This window comes from Microplitis mediator, chromosome 6, assembly GCF_029852145.1.
Source record: "Microplitis mediator isolate UGA2020A chromosome 6, iyMicMedi2.1, whole genome shotgun sequence".
NCBI classification, from domain to species: domain Eukaryota; kingdom Metazoa; phylum Arthropoda; class Insecta; order Hymenoptera; family Braconidae; genus Microplitis; species Microplitis mediator.
The window spans coordinates 21,642,334-21,660,742 of NC_079974.1; the positions used below are offsets into that span (position 1 = coordinate 21,642,334).

General features: G+C 30.1%; 1 protein-coding gene across 3 annotated transcripts in view; it reads left to right on the plus strand.

The window, feature by feature from the left end:
- Positions 1 to 378: 378 nt before the first annotated feature.
- The window catches only part of LOC130669312 (regulating synaptic membrane exocytosis protein 1), a 126,300-nt gene continuing 108,269 nt past the window's right edge, over positions 379 to 18,409 (plus strand). For all 3 annotated transcript variants that reach the window (XR_008990155.1, XM_057472114.1, XM_057472115.1), the window contains exons 1-2: positions 379 to 619; positions 13,742 to 14,305. Coding sequence is in view for 2 of the 3 variants with exons in the window: in XM_057472114.1 (XP_057328097.1) it covers positions 14,270 to 14,305 (36 nt within the window). In the remaining variant the exon portion in view is untranslated. The remainder of the gene's footprint in view (positions 620 to 13,741; positions 14,306 to 18,409) is intronic.

The window sequence follows — 18,409 nt, forward strand, 5'->3', positions numbered from 1 at the left end:
AGCCTGCCTTGACGTTTTTCTATCCGTCTACTCTAGAGCAAGCAAGCAACTTATTTATTTTCAGTATACTAGTCCTGCGCGATGGGAAACGCCCCTCCATTTACACATTGAGCTTTTTTGGTAGTGGGAGTCATCAAGCTCGGGGGGTAAGCAGGAGGAAAAGCTCGCGGTGTTCAAGGGGGAAGCTTTTATGCGGGTGCAGCCGGGAAAGTTTTAGTTTAGTGGGAGGGAAAAGCTTCTATGGTGGTAGTAGTAGTGGTCGGGGTGGGTGGCAATGGGGTGAAAGGGAAACGCTTCAGGGGGTTTAAAGCGCCCTCTCGCTCGGCAGGTCGTACCAAATGAGGTGGGAGAAACAGGAGACCCGGGCAGTGCAAGCCGGGCAGTCTGCCCGATGATATCGGTTCCTTGATATATTCCTTTGTTAATATCTTTACTTGATAAAATCATTTTTGCCGCTATTTAGTGACTCACCACGGTTGTGTTTTTATTTTTTTTTTTTTAATAAACTATTTTTTCAATTTTTAGTACTTGTGTATTTTTTTAATTTTTCCTTCTTTACAAACATTAATTTTTTTTTTATTTTTTGTGAAATTTTTTTGTCTAAAGGACGACGTAACAGGTTGGTTTGTTGAATTTATAAATCTTATTTTTTCATAAATTTTTTTTCAATTTTTCAGTCAGTGCTTAGTGAGATAGTGAATTTAATTAACTTTATTATTATTTTAAAGAAGGATAGAGTGGTAGACATAATGATAATAATTATATAGTAAAAAAAAAAAATGGCAAAGTGAGGAAATAAACGTAGGTAGGGAAATTACTTCTCACTTGATCGGGGTATTTTTCCCTGTGAAAACTGTTGCGCCTCGAGCCGACCCAGTCTTTGTTAGGTCAAAAAAAAAATAGTCTACGAGTTTTTTTTAACAAAGCATACAATTAATTACACGTTTTTTTGGACTGATTGAAGAGTGTCACGTTTTTTCCGACAAAAGGGTAACTTTAGTACAACCAACTCAATAGCCGGAGTGTTGAAAAAAAAAAATTACTAATAATAATAATAATAATAATGAAATAAAAAAATGATGGTAAGACTCAAAGGAAAATCTTTTAGTCATTTTTTTTTTTTTCAATCTGTCGTACAAAAGAAGCTTGACCATGTTTTACTTTTTTTACCTTTTTTTTATAGCGTTGAAAGGAAAAAAATAGATATGAATTGAAATATAATAGACTTTTTGTTTGGCTTACTCAATTTTTTTTCAGATTCGGTATTTTTTGTTATCCGTGACCTTTCCATTTTTATTTTCAGCAAAAAAAGTTTTTTGCAAAAATTATATATTTTTTTTTTCGTCAATAATTAATATGCTGACATTTCAAAAATTTTTTTTTTTAATTTTGAATTTAAAAATAATTTCAAGTTTAAGCAGCAGAAAACAATTTTTTTTTGTAGTCACTTTGAAATTTTTGTACTAGTGAATTTTGGAACTTCGATTGAGATGTAAACAAATTTTTTTTTGAATTCGATTGACAAGAAAAAATAAATTTTTTTTTGAAAGTTAATTCGTTCGGCCCGAAAATGAAAAATGGAAAATTTGTCTTATTTTTTAAGATAACAGTCAATAGCGGATTTAAAATTCAAACCTGAATTTTTTTCCGTGTCCCCATTCCACCCCACCCTCCCCTAAATAAATAAATAATAAAAACAGCAAATATCGTATTGAAAAATAATAGCACGCGTAGATTTTGTTGAGCTATAAAATTTTCTCCATAAACATCTCTGGAATATATAAATATATATTTTATTAAGAGTAAGGTGTTTAGAGGAGCGAAAAAATTGTAAAGCAATTTCACGAAAGAAGGGAAAACAAATGGGGCAGAGAAAGGGCGTAAATGACATCTTGTACCTACAGGAAAGAAAAATAGGGAGAAAATGTTTAATAAAGATAATACGTTCATACAATAAAATCCATCAGCACGAAAAATGTCACGGGCAAAAAGTTAAAAAGTTATATCGGTCTTATTTTCTAAGCTCTCAGAATTTCCACGCTCAACGCATACACAAGTAAAGGAATTTTATCTATTCAACAGTCGTAGAAAATTCAGTCGACAGAATACGTGAAAATAAAAAAGGCTTAATGACCATAAGAAAATCGGTATTTGAATGTCGTCGCATTCAGAATATACCCGTCGAGTGTTTAAGCTTTCAGTGACAAGGGTACTTTTCAAGAGATTTCACTTTTTCGTGAGTTTACTCCATCCTCGGTCCTCTTTATTTCTCATCCTTATTTATTTCTCATGAGCATGTCTCTCGGGCGTTTCGCGCGCGGTTACCTTCGATGCGCGTGAGTAAGTGGTCTGTACCTATATTACTAAGCTCTGAGTCGGTTTATTCCGTGACAGGGTCACCTGTTGACCTACTTTACGTAACGTTCATGTGGGCCAGTGTGTTAGTTATTTTCTCTCGTTTTCTCTCTCATTATATGTATACATATATTTATTATATATACAATAACTTACCCTGTATACGCGTACTTCTCATTTACTAACTATTATTTCTCATTGTTTTGTCGTTATAAACTTTTTTTTTATACTCGACGGTTAAACTAATTTTTTACTCGGCCATTGTTTTGATATTTTTTATACTTTTCTATTAGAAAAAAAATTGACTCGTAATTTACTTGCTCGTTTTACCAAACGGAAAGTTAACATTTTTAATATAATGATAATTATGAAAATTTAATGATATTTTATTTATAGTATTTATAACCTGGGCTCCTTAAATTATTTCACTCTATTTAATTTATTTCCTGTTGTCAGTTTCGTTGATATTTAACATAATTGTGTATCATAAATTTCCGATAATTGTTTTATTTATTAATTTATATTATCATTGTTATTTTTTTTTAGCTTAGTAGAGTTTGTATCAAGCAATTGAGTGCTTTTTAATTGAATTATAGATTTAATGGCTTTAATTATTATACAAGAGACTAATATTTTCATTAGTAAATTATTTTTATTAAATATTTATTAATAGATATTAGAATGGCTTTTTTTTTATGACAATTTTATTTTTTAACTTATTTTAATGTTAAAAATTATTCAGATAATTTTTTTTTTAATTACACTGTAAAAAATCAGGAGTGAATTCGAAGTAATTACGGATTAAAGTAAAATCCGTAATTACTCCGACGCTTGGAGTCCCGGAATTTTTCCAAAAAATCGCTTCGCATACGAAGTAAATAGGGAGTTTTTTTATTTCATTGCACGGAAAAAAATGAACTGTATAAATTGATAATGACAAGTAATATAATGATAAAGTGATCAGTAAATAGCATCATTCTAAATAGTAATTTTTTCATTTATTTTTAAAACGTGAATAATTACAGGATAAGTATGAAAATTTATTGTCTATGCAAGAAAAATTACTATTTGAACTTTAAAAATCGTAACTGATACTTAGAAAATAGACGACACGTATTATAAAATTTACTATTTGAATGTTAAAATTCCCCATATTGACAACCGGGTCCCGGGTTATAATTTCAAATAGTAATTTTTAAAGTTTATTTTTTTCCGTGTGGTGATTTGAATTTTATTTAAATCCGCATTCACTCTGATCCGGAGTTTTGTTATTAAAATACTCCCCATTGGACCCATACGAAAAAAATATATATCCGGATATAGATTTTTATCTTTGGGGAGTAAATTTCACTCCGAGGGGATTAAGTAAATAAACAGTCATCCGGTCCGCATTCACTCCGGATTTAATCCGCGTTCACTCAAAATTTTTACAGTGTAGTATGCGGCAAAATTTTAAATTGCGAATTTATACGCACGAAAAAAAAATCTTAACGATCACCATCTTGTAATAGAGGGTGATTACCATCTGTATGTGATAATCATTATCACGCTTTTATGTTAACGATTCGTTGATGTACCTGAAGATCGGAACGTTTTTCGCGGAACGAAAATATGAAAATAAAATGAAAAGTAGAATATTTATTGGAACTAGATTTTTAAAATTTTTCGCACAGGTGCTAGTATGTCAGCCGAAAATTGCAGCCACCCCCAGCTACCTCTTAAGTCACCTCAGCATTTTCGTCGCGCGAAAAACTCTGATCTTCAGGTGAATATTCGTTGCTCGTATAGTAATAATTACTATTGCCGATAGTAATAGTTACCATCTAGATCGTAATATTCCTTATGTCTGAAAAAATTTTAATTTTGCCTTCTAACATAGTAATGATTATCATCGCAGATAAGAATGTTTACCATCTCCGATAGGAAAAGTTAACATAAAAGAATGAGAATCGTTAAAATGTAATGATGGGAATAATTACTAGTTAAGATGAGTATTACCCCTTTTTTTTCAGTGTATAATTTTTTTTTCGTAATTTCGGTGTATGAGAATTGTTCCATAAAATTTTTAATTTAAATTTAATGAAGAGAATTTCAAAGTAAAAATTTGAAAATAAATTTTGTTTCATTTCGACACGACAATTTTTTACTCGACTCACTTTTTTAAACTGCATCTCTTTTTTACGTACAAATAATTATTTTACAATTTTTTTAAATAGTATCAACACTCGTAATGAATATAAAACTTAATTGAGTAATAATTGAGTGATAAAACGGTGAAAATAATTCGATTAAAGTATAAATTAATGTATTACTATTTAAATTGATAAATACTCCAAGTTGAGTAATAAAATACGTTAGTATCCCATAAAACAGTCGTTGCAACAAAGTAACCGAAGAAAATATGTTTATAGTATAAATAAAAGTGAAAAATAGTAGACAGGGGAATACTTAGTAAAAACGTCTATAGATACGTTGAGAAAATGAACAAAGTACGCAAAAGTTTACCCGTAATATTCACGTAAGCTATTTTTTCCGATCTCAGGTGTCTTGCATTCTCTTTTAAATCCATATTACTTTTTGCAAAACTTTATTTTTTATTTCATAGATTAGTATTTTTTATACTTTTCATAAATTCAGTCAGAGGTTAATGGGTTACAGGACTAAATATCCCCGGCAAAAATATGACAAATAAGTAATTAATCATATTAATATTCACCGTCAACATTAGAATCGTACTGTCCCCTTTTTTCATATATTTAATATATGTGCATTTACTTTTTAATCTATAAATTAATTTTTTTCATACTTATATATTTATTCAGAGGTCAATGGCCTTTAATATACATCGTGAGCTATATGAGCTTATAAAAACTTATGAAAATGCCTCGAGCTCTTTATCGACAAATACAAACTCTATATCGTACAAAATATATATGAAAATATTTTCCGCAAGAGTTTTTAATTCGATTCGATAACTTATCCAATAAAAATTGTTTTTAATTTACTTTCAATAAATAAAGTATATATATATATAAGTATATATTGTTGTAATTAAAAAAAAATATTTTTTTAGTTTCGAAATACAATTAACTTGAGTACTACGTGTTTTAATTACATTTATAGAAGTTTGTTCTGACGTCAATTACAGTGTCACGTCACACGCAATTAGCAAATGATTACGATTCGAAAAAAAAGTGATACATGTTTTATTACTTTAATTAAAGAAAATAACTATATAAAATTGATTAAAATAAAATTTTCTATTAAATTAGAAAAAAAAAAAAACAGTAAATTAATTTTATTTCTTTTTTTACTGCAGTCTTTTTATTTCTATTGATACTTTTTTTAAAGATTAGTAAAAATAGTGTATTGGGTAGAAGATGGCGAAGGGTCAGAGAGAAATGTGAGCTAGCTTACACTACCGATCAATAGCTACAGGTGGCAGCCATTTCCCTTTACTCACTACATATAGCTTTCTTCGTTTCCTCTCTATCTTTCCATTTCTTCTCTTCTCTTATTTTCTCTTCTGGAAACGTCTAGTCTCTCAATGCTATACATTGTGCAACGGCATTAGTGTTAACTTTTCCTTGGTGAGAAATAAAAATATCGAGTATCAGAAAATCATTCGTGAAAATTTAATCGTAAAAAAATACTTGGATGCTGTGATTTAAAAATTTTAAATTCATTTTATGAAAAGTATTTTGAATTTTTGATACAATCATCATTAATATTCTAGGGTTTATTACGTAAGTAATTTATGTGATAACTACGAGATTAATCTAATCGTCGATTTGTTAATGAGACCTAGTTAATGCGAACCAACTAAACAGTTATCATGGAATATTAATATTATTATTAATGCTTCTATTAAATTTACAAAATAGCGAATGTCTGTTTCGCTATACTGGATTATTATCATTATTGTTATTGTGAGAGGAAGGGACACAAAATGGGTTAGAATAAAAATTTTTTAAAATAATTCTTCATTAAATTAATCACCATAAGGTAGACTTTTTTTTACAATTTTTATATTTTTTAAATTTATAGAATTTTTTAAAATTTTCCTGACTGTATGATACTGAAGTCAGCGGACGTCTAATAGTTTTTGAATTTTTCTAAAAACGATAAATTTCACAAAAAAAAATATTTAAAAAATTGCACCTACAGTTTTTAAAATTTTCTACCATATTTTTAATTTTATTTTTTTTTTAAATCAAATTGTTGAAAAAAAAATTCAAAAATTTTTAATTGTCTGCTAACTTCAGAATCATCATTAAATTAATCACCATAAGGTAGACTTTTTTTTACAATTTTTAAATTTATAGAATTTTAAAAAATTTTCCTGACTGTATGATACTGAAGTCAGCGGACATCTGATAGTTTTTGAATTTTTCTAAAAACGATAAATTTCACAAAAAAAAATATTTAAAAAATTGCACCTACAGTTTTCTAAATTTTCTACCTGTGCATATTTTTAGTTTTTTTTTTTTTTTAAATTAAATTGTTGAAGAAAAAATTCAAAAATTTTTAATTATCTGGTAACTTCAGGATCATCATTAAATTAATCACCATACGGTAGACTTTTTTTTCAATTTTTAAAATTTATAGAATTTTTTAAACTTTTCCTGACTGTTCATTTTTCCAAAGGCTTTCTACTAATCTTGACAGTTCCTTGCATGTTTGCCATGTCCTAGAATACCTCAGTCGGTTTTATAATTTTTTCAAATGTTCCCGCCACTAGAAATTTTTTTTTACGGATTTTAATCAGATTTTAACTCATTTTTAAACCCATACTACTCCAATTATATTTATTAATATTTCTATTAAAAAAAAAACAATAGTGAGACAGTAAGAGCCTTTAAAATAATTAAGACAACATTATTATAAGTGTAAAAATAAAAATCCTATTGTTTGATAATTTTCACAATTATATAGCAGAAAGTACACGTCGGTTGACCATAAGAAGCTTAGTAACTACCCCATTGGGCACGTGAGCTCACAAGGCCATTTCCTAGGGGTTGTTCTCGCGTGGGAAGTAATTCCGGTTCGCTGCAGTTTACGTCAACTTAATTTAATTTTATATTTTTGTTTGACCGCAACATTATTTTACAACCTTCCTGTTTATTTTCATGCTCACGTTTTTAACTTCCTTCCTTCCCTACTTACTCGCTTACTTACTTATCAGTCTTTTACGTTTCACTTTTCTCTTTTACGTTTCTCGTAGCTTCTATTTATTCAGCAATAATTACGAATAATGTTAAATTTATTCCGTCTTCACTTGACTCAGAGTCTTAGTATTTCTAAGAGATAAAAATATATATATATATATCTGTCTGCAGAGTGTAAATGATGCAGTAGTTGGTATTAATGGAAGTTACAGTTAGTGCTTTTTTCCAACGTAAAGGCAACTGAGTATATCACAGAAGTAAGAATTGAATTGGAGAGAAAGTGAAATACGTCACTGAATTATAAAAATGAAATTTAAATTTAATTTTTTTCTTTGATGAAATTTTACATTTCATCTTTGGCTGACTAATCAGACGTGGTCTTTAATTTAATTTTATTTTACGCTCCGAGTCTTTCAATTCAAAATTTAATTAAAATTATGATAAATAAATATTTCAATTTTTTTAAAATTCCTCAGATCTAATTTCAACTGTACAAATTTAATGAGTCAGATAAAAGAAAAATTATACGAAGAACTGATTCCTCTTTGATCGAGCTATTAAATATTTTATTTCTTCCTCAATTCACTTTTGAAATTTAATATGCAGATACAATATATATTTTAAGGCAACTGGAAATTGATCTATAAAAATATATATTTCAGTATCAGAACTTAAAACTTTTTTTTACGCTTCAAGTCAGATAATATTGAGCTTAAAAAAGTCGGGAAAAAATTAATTAAATGTTCTCTTATTCGCCATTAAGGGGGATAGCCACTGTGAGGATCGAAAAAAAAGGTGATTTTCAGGAATTTTTTTGACTGGAATAATAAAGGAATTTGGGGATCGGGTTTTTTTTGTTTTCTAAAGTATACATTGAAGATAATTCTCCTAAATTTTCATTAAAAAATATCATGTTGTTACAAAGTTATAAGCATTTTTGTGGAGCAACAAAAAAATTTCCCCCACCACGGTGTCATCTCTAACTCAAAAACGGATTATCAGAAACAAAAAAACCAAACGGCGTTGTAATCTGTATGCATGTGGTTATCGTTCCACGTAGGAGATTTTGAAAATTTGAATTTGAAAAAAAATGGCGACATATTAAAAATTTATTCGTTATTTTTTCTCATTTTTTTTGGATTCAAACAGCCCTAAAAAATCTTAAAAATCAAAATTTTCAAAATCCTGTAGGTGCAACTTTAGCTACTGAATAGACGATTACGGCGAAAAAAAAAGTTGCAAATCGGTTGATATTTATGCAAATTACAGATGCCACCAGTTCAAAAAAAGTAGTTTCGAGAAAAAGGCGTTTGAATTTTTTAGTCGATGCAACGGTCAGTTGACGCGCTGTCACAAAAATGACTATAACTTGAAAAATATTCCGAATTTTCATATAAAACTCTAGATACATATTTTTGTACATATACACTTTGATTTAATAAAAAAAAAAAAAAATTTTTTTTTAAATTTCACAGTGGCTATCCCCCTTAAATTATTTATAAAAATAACTCCCATTACTCGTTTTTTTCAATAAAAAAAAAATAATAAGAGCTTGCAAGTTTAAATTTATCAGATAATTTTTTATATTGACCCCGTCTGGTAAGTGACCTCAGTGGTCGTTTACTAATGTAGTTTTTAGTTAAACTCCGGGGAGTCTGTAGTCTGGGGTGATGTAAATGTGGTAGTAATGTAATAGAAGTAAAGGATCTCTTTGTTTAGTGAGCGACTCGAAGGAGAGCGAGTGTGTATCTGATCAGCCGCAACAAGTAGTCAAGCTGCGAGACCGAGCGGCCGTCGTCGCGCCACATGACCTCGACACATCCAATCCCATGTTACATAGAGATGTATCAAATCTATATATAATATATACATATATATATATATATACAAATATGTGGGTTTATATGTATATATACGTACGAACTTGGAGTATTTGTCAAAACAATCTGGCTACATTTATTTCAAATAAATAAATTAATTTATTATCATTAAAAATAATTTATTTGTGGGGTCATTTTCTCTAATAGGGTATAAATGAATAATAAATAAATTTGTCAATATAATAAATTATTAAAACTAATGAGTATTTAATAATTAAACAAATATTTGACAGGCAGTGAAAATTAAAAACTGACGTGATAATTAAATAGAAATAAATTTGGTGTATGTAAGGTCAAAGTTCTCGTTAAAGCCAATGTCGAGATGTATACGAATGATTGTGTGTAGACACGAAATATTGCGTTTTCAAGTTATTTTTGAATGAGCAAATAGGGTGCCGTGTTGATATTAGAATCGATAATTTGGAACAAGCCGTGTGCGATTTGTAAGAGGTTATGAGGATGACGCGAGTCGTGTATGTTGGTATGTTTGCGTTACCCTCTTAAAAAGAGGGTAAGGAATAGCAAGAAAATGATAAAAATAAAATTCGTAGAAGCACATGGGCATTTGAGAGAATGAGCTTCTGTCAACATGAGAAAAAATGACGAGGGAGGTTATCGATTTCAATTTATATTTACTTTGCTTGCTGGTTTCATTTTTTCGCTTCTTGTACTCTTGACCATCTCATTATAGTTTTCCTTTAGGATATTATGTGCTCTTCGTAATAAATTGTGTATCATAGTTTGTATGCTGTATTTTTTTTATTTGCTCTTGGGGTAGTTTATTATTTTGTTCAATACAAATTCAAGGTATTTTTTATTATTGATAGAATCGCTTGATTAACTGGAGATAGATTTATTTTTTATAGCAAATAGATTGTTCATTTTTTTTTATGGTTTATAATTCGGCGTATTGATGAAAAATTAATTGGAGCCGAAGAATGTATGGATGTTATTGATGGAAAATGAAATGTCAGAGAAACATTTAATAGAAGAGTATATTATTCGCTTCCTATTTTTTTTTTTGACTATACTTTGATAAAAATGTACTTGGTTTATTTAATATTTTTTATTCAACTGTTTGTTTGTCAAGCAGCCTGGTCAGTTTTATACAGCAGAAAATATAAATCAATGGGATGATAATTATTGAAATGGTTTTTTTTTGTTTTGGAAAACAATATTGATTAATTGTTAATATATATAATCGGTAAATATTTACAAGTGGGGGCCACCCTATTTTTATCAAGCATAAATCCAAAAATATTCGAATTGCCAAGGGACTTGTTCCCTTCTCTGGCATTTGTCGGCGGATTAAAGATATACTTGCTTATTTAGATGTTATTTAAGCATAAATAATTTGTACGTGTATACCAAAGGTATAAAATTAGCTTGATTCCAAAGATTTTTGTTTGAATTTTTCAGTTCCGTGCTACACTGCACCATTTGACATATTTTTCTTATGTTCTATGTATTGACTCTTAAGTCAATCACCAAAACTTAAGATATATGCCTATTTGCCATAATTTCTGTAGTTTCGTCCTAAGTACGTTAACGGACTCGTCAGTAAGGCTATGTTAACGCACTCATGCCTTAGACTACATCTCTTACTAGTACGGGCCGGCGTAAAACTGTGTTGCGAGCTTCAGTCAGACACTATACTAGCAAAGGAAGGCGGATACCGTCCAAACTACTTGCAACAAAGTGCTAGGTGAGCTGTTGTACACCGTTAGTGTATTGAAATAACAGAAATATGTCAATTTTCCACTATACAAGAGCTCAAAAAATATTTTAACTCTTAGTTAGACCTTTCTATCGCCACCGTCCATCTTACGGTATTAATAAAATTAATTATTAGTATTTATTAGAAATTTATTAAATTTATTTTGGAAAATCAACATGATTTTTGTCATTTTTGATCAATTTTGCTCACTTTAGTTACAAGGTTCGGATAGATATCTTGTGTTATAGACATAAATACATACAGAAAATTTAATCCGCCGTGTGGTAGAACACGTGGAAAAAGTTTAATTATAGATCTTAGATGTGTGAGCACTTGGAACTTTGGAAAAATGTGTGGACCCGATTTCGGTACCATTACCATATAATCTATATATAAAATAGAATTCGCATCGAAATATTAATTTAACTTGAAACAGATTCTATTGCAGTGGTTTTTGAATTTCATTATTTAACGTAATATTCGAGTGAGTTATTATTGAGAACAATATTTATAATTAAAATTAATTTTCACGTGGGTTAAAGTGAATCTCTTTGCCGCATGACAAATGTTTGTTAGCATTAATTTATATCTTCTAACTACGACTATTACGTCATCGTCCTACACTCGCAGAGACACGTACACTTATTTTCAAATGTACATATTCATTTGCTAATTACTTCTTTTACTAACTCAATATTTGATCTTACTCAATTCCAAATGTTTATATTTATCCAACTCCCTACACCGGAAACAAAATAAAATACTCGCATTAATAATTTACTTTTAAAATTAAACTCAAAATTTTCGCATTTCAAATTATTTGCCACCATCCGTCAGTTCATTCTCCCAATACCTCAAAACCTGAAGCGTGTAACAAAAAAATCAAACCCAACCCATTAAAACCAAAAGTCAGTTGTCCCTAAAATCCTTCGACACACCCAATATATTTTACCCCAACATTTCGGTATTCATCAATCACACTCGACAATTTTCATCCCCGAAATCCCACATAACATCTTAATAACCACCTAAACATCCATTTATCACTTGAAATTAATAAATAATAAACCGTAAATAATTACACTAATTAAGTCGCATTAAAAGCGCGGTCACTTTTGGTGGGTTCCTAAGGTTAACTTGGCTACGTAATCAGATTGTAATTAATGGTAAGCCAAGAATAACGAGCACAAATTCCCAGGAAACTACGTGGATCCTTAATTTGCCTTCTATATATATATATAATGCTGAAAATTTATTTCTGCCACTAGTGCGAACGTTGTTCAATTTGTTATAACTGCCAAGAGATCTACATGCTTGTTCGTTTCACTTAATCTCGATTATATAAGTCACATATGCGCTCTTCCGTAAATAATAACAATAATCATTATTATAATCAGTATTTTGACCTACTCTATGATTCTTATTTTTTGTAGGACGTAAATCTTCATATTTTTGAAAATTGAAATTTTCCTCAGAGGAATCAATTTTTTATCCTGTAGTTCCCAGAATATTTTCAAAAATACTTGACAGTATTATTTCAAAGCGTTGACATTTTTTGAAAAAATCTACGAAATTTTCTATAATATTCCGAAAAATTATCTACTGTTCTCGTATTTTTGGGAATATTTTAAGATTTCAAAATTTATACAGTTCTCAAGATCTTCAAATTTCCTGCATTGGCCCAAAAAAATGAAAACTTAAATTTTTCCAAACTTAAATTACATATTTTTGTATTCTAAATATTTCGCGCTCCGTTTAAAATTTGCCGAAATACTTCAAATAGTTCAAAAATTTTTAAGAAGTGTACGAATGTTTCCGCCGATTCCATAATTTTGAAAACGACATTCGAACTTATTTTCGCGCGCAACTAAAACTATGCGCACTAGTATAATAATAATAATTATAATGATAATAACGAAAGGAAAAGTAAAACAAGAGATAAACGGGATAATAATGAGGAAAGTTAACGCGTCTGTTCACTTGAGTGAGAATCTAAATGGTTTGGTAACACTGTTGATTGTTTATATAATATATTTATGCACAGTACGATGTACTTTCTACAGTTCGATTGTTAACATTTCCAAACAATCATGTTACCTATGCTCGTAACAATCCAATTGTAAATTAACATTTATTTATATATGGTAATATCATGTAAAGTATGCAAATGAATTGTCCTCACGTAATTCTATCTGTCGGTTTGGTCTTCTCTCATTCATGTATAGTAGATATATTACTACGAAATCTAGTAGTATAGTATAGTGTAGTGCAGCGTAGTGCGATTTTGCGTTCAAAATGTCATCTGAATATTCCGATATGACATTTCCTCATGTCAAGTATACAGAAATTGGAAAAAAAAAAATTATCGTTTCGTAATTTATTTGAGAGCTAAAAAAAAAATATTGAATAAAAAAAAAAATACTCGTTTTATTTCTATTGATTATATTTTTTTCTATGACGTTGATATAAAATAATGTTGGAAAAAAAATTCATTAGATTTGAAATGAAAAAAAAAAATAAATAAATAATTAGTGAGACAAATGAAATTTTATTGGTTTAATTTTTTATAATAAAAATTTTATTTTGAGAGAAAATAATAATTTTTTTTTTTATGTTGATAGATTTGATGTGAGAAGAAAATAAACAAGGAAGGAAAGGAAGAAAAAAGGAGAAAGTTAAAATATCACGTAATACACGGAAGTAATGCTTATGAGGATCCTGATGTTCGGAAGGTCACATTTAGGAAAGCCAGACGTGAGTCAAAATCGTAAGAGGGAAAATCACCAAAGTACGACATTAGGGCACTGTCGTTAGGTCACAGAGGAAACTAGAAGATAAAAAGTGAAAAAAAAGGAGCCAGAAGAAGGATAAAAAAATAGTAAGCTGTCTGAGAGGATAAATTGTTGAATAGAAGCAGTGAGGTAGCCCGCCGGCATTTATGACCGTCTTCGGGCATCAACAGGACGTCAGAGCGTCGTCCTGGTGGCCGCTTATTATTGACACGTCTTGAGATTTTTTTCTTTGAACCGCCAACCGGCATTTAACTCACCTCAAACTACAAGAAAATTTAATATCTCTGGCTTTACTCTAAATTTAATTGTGTGCCGACAGTTTAGAAAAATAAGTGGGACTTTATTTCAAAATTCAAAATGTTGCCGACAAACGTTATGTCCTTCATGAAGAAGGTGAGTTATTTTTATCATTTTTAAATTAATTTAAATATTTTTTTTTTCCCGCCAATTTTTAAAATTCAAAATTTTGTAAATTTAAAAAATCAACATCCATTCTAATAAAAAAGTCATTTAAATTCACAATTGCGACTTTTTGAAAATTAAAAACAAATGTCACTTGTAAAAATAACCGATTTTTTTTGCTGGTAACAAAATTTTGTTTAAATTGTCATTTAAAAAAAAAAAAAGGCTAATTGGTTGGTGCAGTGCTGTGCCTTAAATTAAGTCGCCTTCGATTGATTTACACCTACGGACGTATCTCGGTCGCACGCGAAACAATAAATTCCCAACCGCCCATTCCGGCCACCCCTTGAATAGCTTCAGATCACCGAAATACCAACCGCTACAATCTTCACTTAAGAGTGACCTAAATACCCGTGTGATTGCGTTAACCTTTTTTCCTATTCCACTTTATATTTTTAATTAATTGCTCCGAGCATTGAAAAGACCAGCACTCTTTCTTATCTTTATTATATAGTAAAAGAGATATGAAAATTTTTTATTCTTCGAATTATTCGAGTTACTTCCCGCACTCTATTCCTTGTCAACCATATTCAGTTTTATTTTTTTGTTGCTTTTAATACTTTTTTTTTTCTTTTCAATATCTATCGTATCATTTCCTACGTCTTATCTCAATCGTGCATTACTTCAAGGCATTCCCGCAGTACTAGGTAATGTCCTTGCTCTCGTTTCTTTGTGAATCATCTTCGAATCTTTTACTCCAACATTTTTTACAGATTGTTATTATTACTATTATTATTTTCTCTTTTTCAGTAATAAAATTGATTAGACTTTTTATGTCAGCACGAACATCTGAGAAAAATACTATCAATTTAATTATTTTGTAAATTAAATTTTTTAATTGAAAATAAATTACAAAAGGGTTTAGTAAAGTCGAATCTTTAGACAAGGTGATAAATGGGGAAATTAAAAGAAAAATTTTTTTTTTACTAAAAGTAGGGGATGGAAATTAAAAAAAATTTGGATAGGCCATTTTGAGCCGGACCAAAAATACAATCTTATGATTTTTAATAAATGATCATAATAAATTTTTTGGTGAAAATCTGAATAGTTTTATTTTGAAAAATTTTGGTCAGAATCGCCGCCTAAGAAATCTTATAGAAATTCGATAGAAAATCTAGACCCAGGGCTCAGTACTTAAAGAAAAAATTTTTTTCCTTTACTTTTATGTGCTAGCGTAATTCCAGAAGACCTCTGAATCCTAGAGAAATTTTTTTCCTTTATTTCTGTGTGTTAGTATTCTTCCAGATGACGTCATCTAAGAAATCCCATAGAAAATCTAGACCCAGGGCTCAGTACTTCAAGAAAAAATTTTTTTCCTTTACTTTTATGTGCTAGCGTAATTCCAGAAGACTTCTCTGACCCTAGAGAAATTTTTTTCCTTTATTTCTGTGTGGTAGTATTCTTCCAGATGACGTCATCTAAGAAATCCCATAGAAAATCTAGACCCAGGGCTCAGTACTTCAAGAAAAATTTTTTTTCCTTTACTTATATGTGCTAGCGTAATTCCAGAAGACTTCTCTGAATCCTAGAGAAATTTTTTTCCTTTATTTCTGTGTGGTAGCATTCTTCCTGATGACGTCATCTAAGAAATCCCATAAAAAATCTAGACCCAGGGCTCAGTACTTGAAGAAAAAATTTTTTTCCATCACTTTTATGTGTTAGAGTTTTTCCAGAAGACTTGTTTGATACCCTAGAGGCCTCCCAACCTTCAACAGCCGCCTGAATTGTGGTCAGAATCGCCATTTAAGAAATTCTATAAAAATTTCGGGGTTTTCCCGCAGCGTCAACCGTTTTTCAGATTTTCTTTTTGATGAAAAACTTGAATTAATAAAAGAAAAAAAAACACAATGTTCTATCTACAACAGCAAAAATATTAGCATGTAAAAAAATGCTGTTAGTCAAAGTGTCTTACAAATGATTTATTTAAAATCACTTTAAGGTTTCACCCGAATTGAAAAACATTGTAGGTACTTTTTAAAGAGCTGTAAGCTTTTAAAACGTGACTGAAATGTATTTAAAATGGAAATAAAACGTTTAGACATTTTAAATTAAATCACTTGACAAAGTTGAGATTTACAGTCTATGAATTTATCCTCGAATACCGATTTCCTAATAGAGAGAATCTCTTTTATCTTTTGCCACGAGCAGAAGTAAATTCAAATAAAAATAGACAAAGAAATAAAGCAATTAAAAATAATCAATAAAGAAGGTATAGATAACGTCTGTAATTAATGTCATTTAATTTTGAATAAGCCACTCTATGAATGATAAGACATAATACAGGAAAGTAAGGAGAAACTATGAACAACTAGAGTTATACTAGAGTAGGGGAGATGGGAGATGAGATGAAATGAGACGAGATGAGTATAGATGAAGAGTCTTATCGATTTATCGAGGAAATGTCGATTGGTGTGATAATTGGAGTGAAGGAGGCGAATTCTACTACAAAGTCCTTTACTTGCCCGATGCTCTCGATCCAACCAAACTCTCCATAGACTGCTTCGAATGTCAGATAGTTGCCCGCGGAATTTCACTCATCCTTAGGTTACGTGACTTGAAATGTTGGCGTTTCAACTAATCGCCAATGACACGCACACTTGCTTCTCTTTATATATAATCTGTCATTCAAAATATATCAATATCATGCTAACACGTGTTTGAAGATATAGGGGAGACCGAGGCATGACGGACCCTTTCATAAATTCTCCAAAAAAAAATTTTTTTGTGATCGTCATACTTTTCAGAACTTTGACATATAAGTGATGTTCTAGAGCGATACGAACTACCGGGGATCGACGGACCCCGCAAAAAAAATTTGAGAACAAATTTTTTTTTCTTTACCATCGGGGTTTCGTCGGGCCCCGAAAATTTCTTTTTAACGTTTAAAGTTTTTAGTCGATGCAACGGTCAGTTGATGCGCTGTCACAAAAATGACTATAACTCGAAAAATATTCGGAATTTTCATATAAAACTTTAGATACATAGGGGAAGGGGGGGGCAAAACGAGATACTTAACGAAAAATTTAGTTTTTAGCGACATAAATATCGTAAATTGGCTTCATTTTGATTCTATTTAAAATAAATATAACGAATTTTAGACTGCCATTAGAAAAAAAATTTTTATTTTCTGCGGGCAAAATGGGATACCCCAAAAAAAAGTAAAATTTTTTTTTTTTTCGAGTGAATAAAATTGATGTAATAATGTCTTTCTAAATTGATGTAAGTGATAAAATTTACTCTCAACATATTTTTTAAGAAGTTTTTCCTTGTTATTTCTTTTCAAAATTTGAAATTGGCGCCAATATTATACTTTTCGCAAAAAATATAAAAATGTTTTTTTTTAGCTTTTAATAGTGTAAAATGATACTAGATGTCATTTTTGACCATTTTCGAAAGTTTTTCGAGAAAAAAAAATTTTGGCGAAATTTTGAGGGTATCCCATTTTGCCGGCCTATCCCGTTTTGCCCCCCCGGTGGCACGTCTAAATACCCGAAGACAAATCACCCGCGACAGAATACCCGCGACAAAATACCCGACGACAAAATACCCGATACCAAAATACCCGACGACAAATCACCCGACGACAAAATACCCGCAAACCAAAACACCCTCGACAAAACACCCGCAATTAAAAACACCCGCCACACGGTGTGACGCTTTTTGACCAAGATAATTCATCCTGAAAATCAATTGAAATTAAAAAAATCTCTTTATTTTTTTTTCCATGCATTTTTTGAAATTTTTTTATGTGTGGGTATATTCTTTTAATTGCACACACACAAAAATCGTGAAAAAAGGGCGCTATGCTTCACACCCTTTTATGTATGGGTACATTGATATAATTGCACACACACAAAATTTGAACTAAATAATAATAATTGTAATCAGTATTTTATTTTTTCGTGAAAAAAAAAATTTTAATTTTTGAATAATTGAAATATTTTTCGTTATTAGTAAACGTATCTATAGTTTTGGCATTTTGGCATCGGGTATTTTGTCGTCGGGTATTTTGTCGCGGGTATTTTGGTTTGCGGG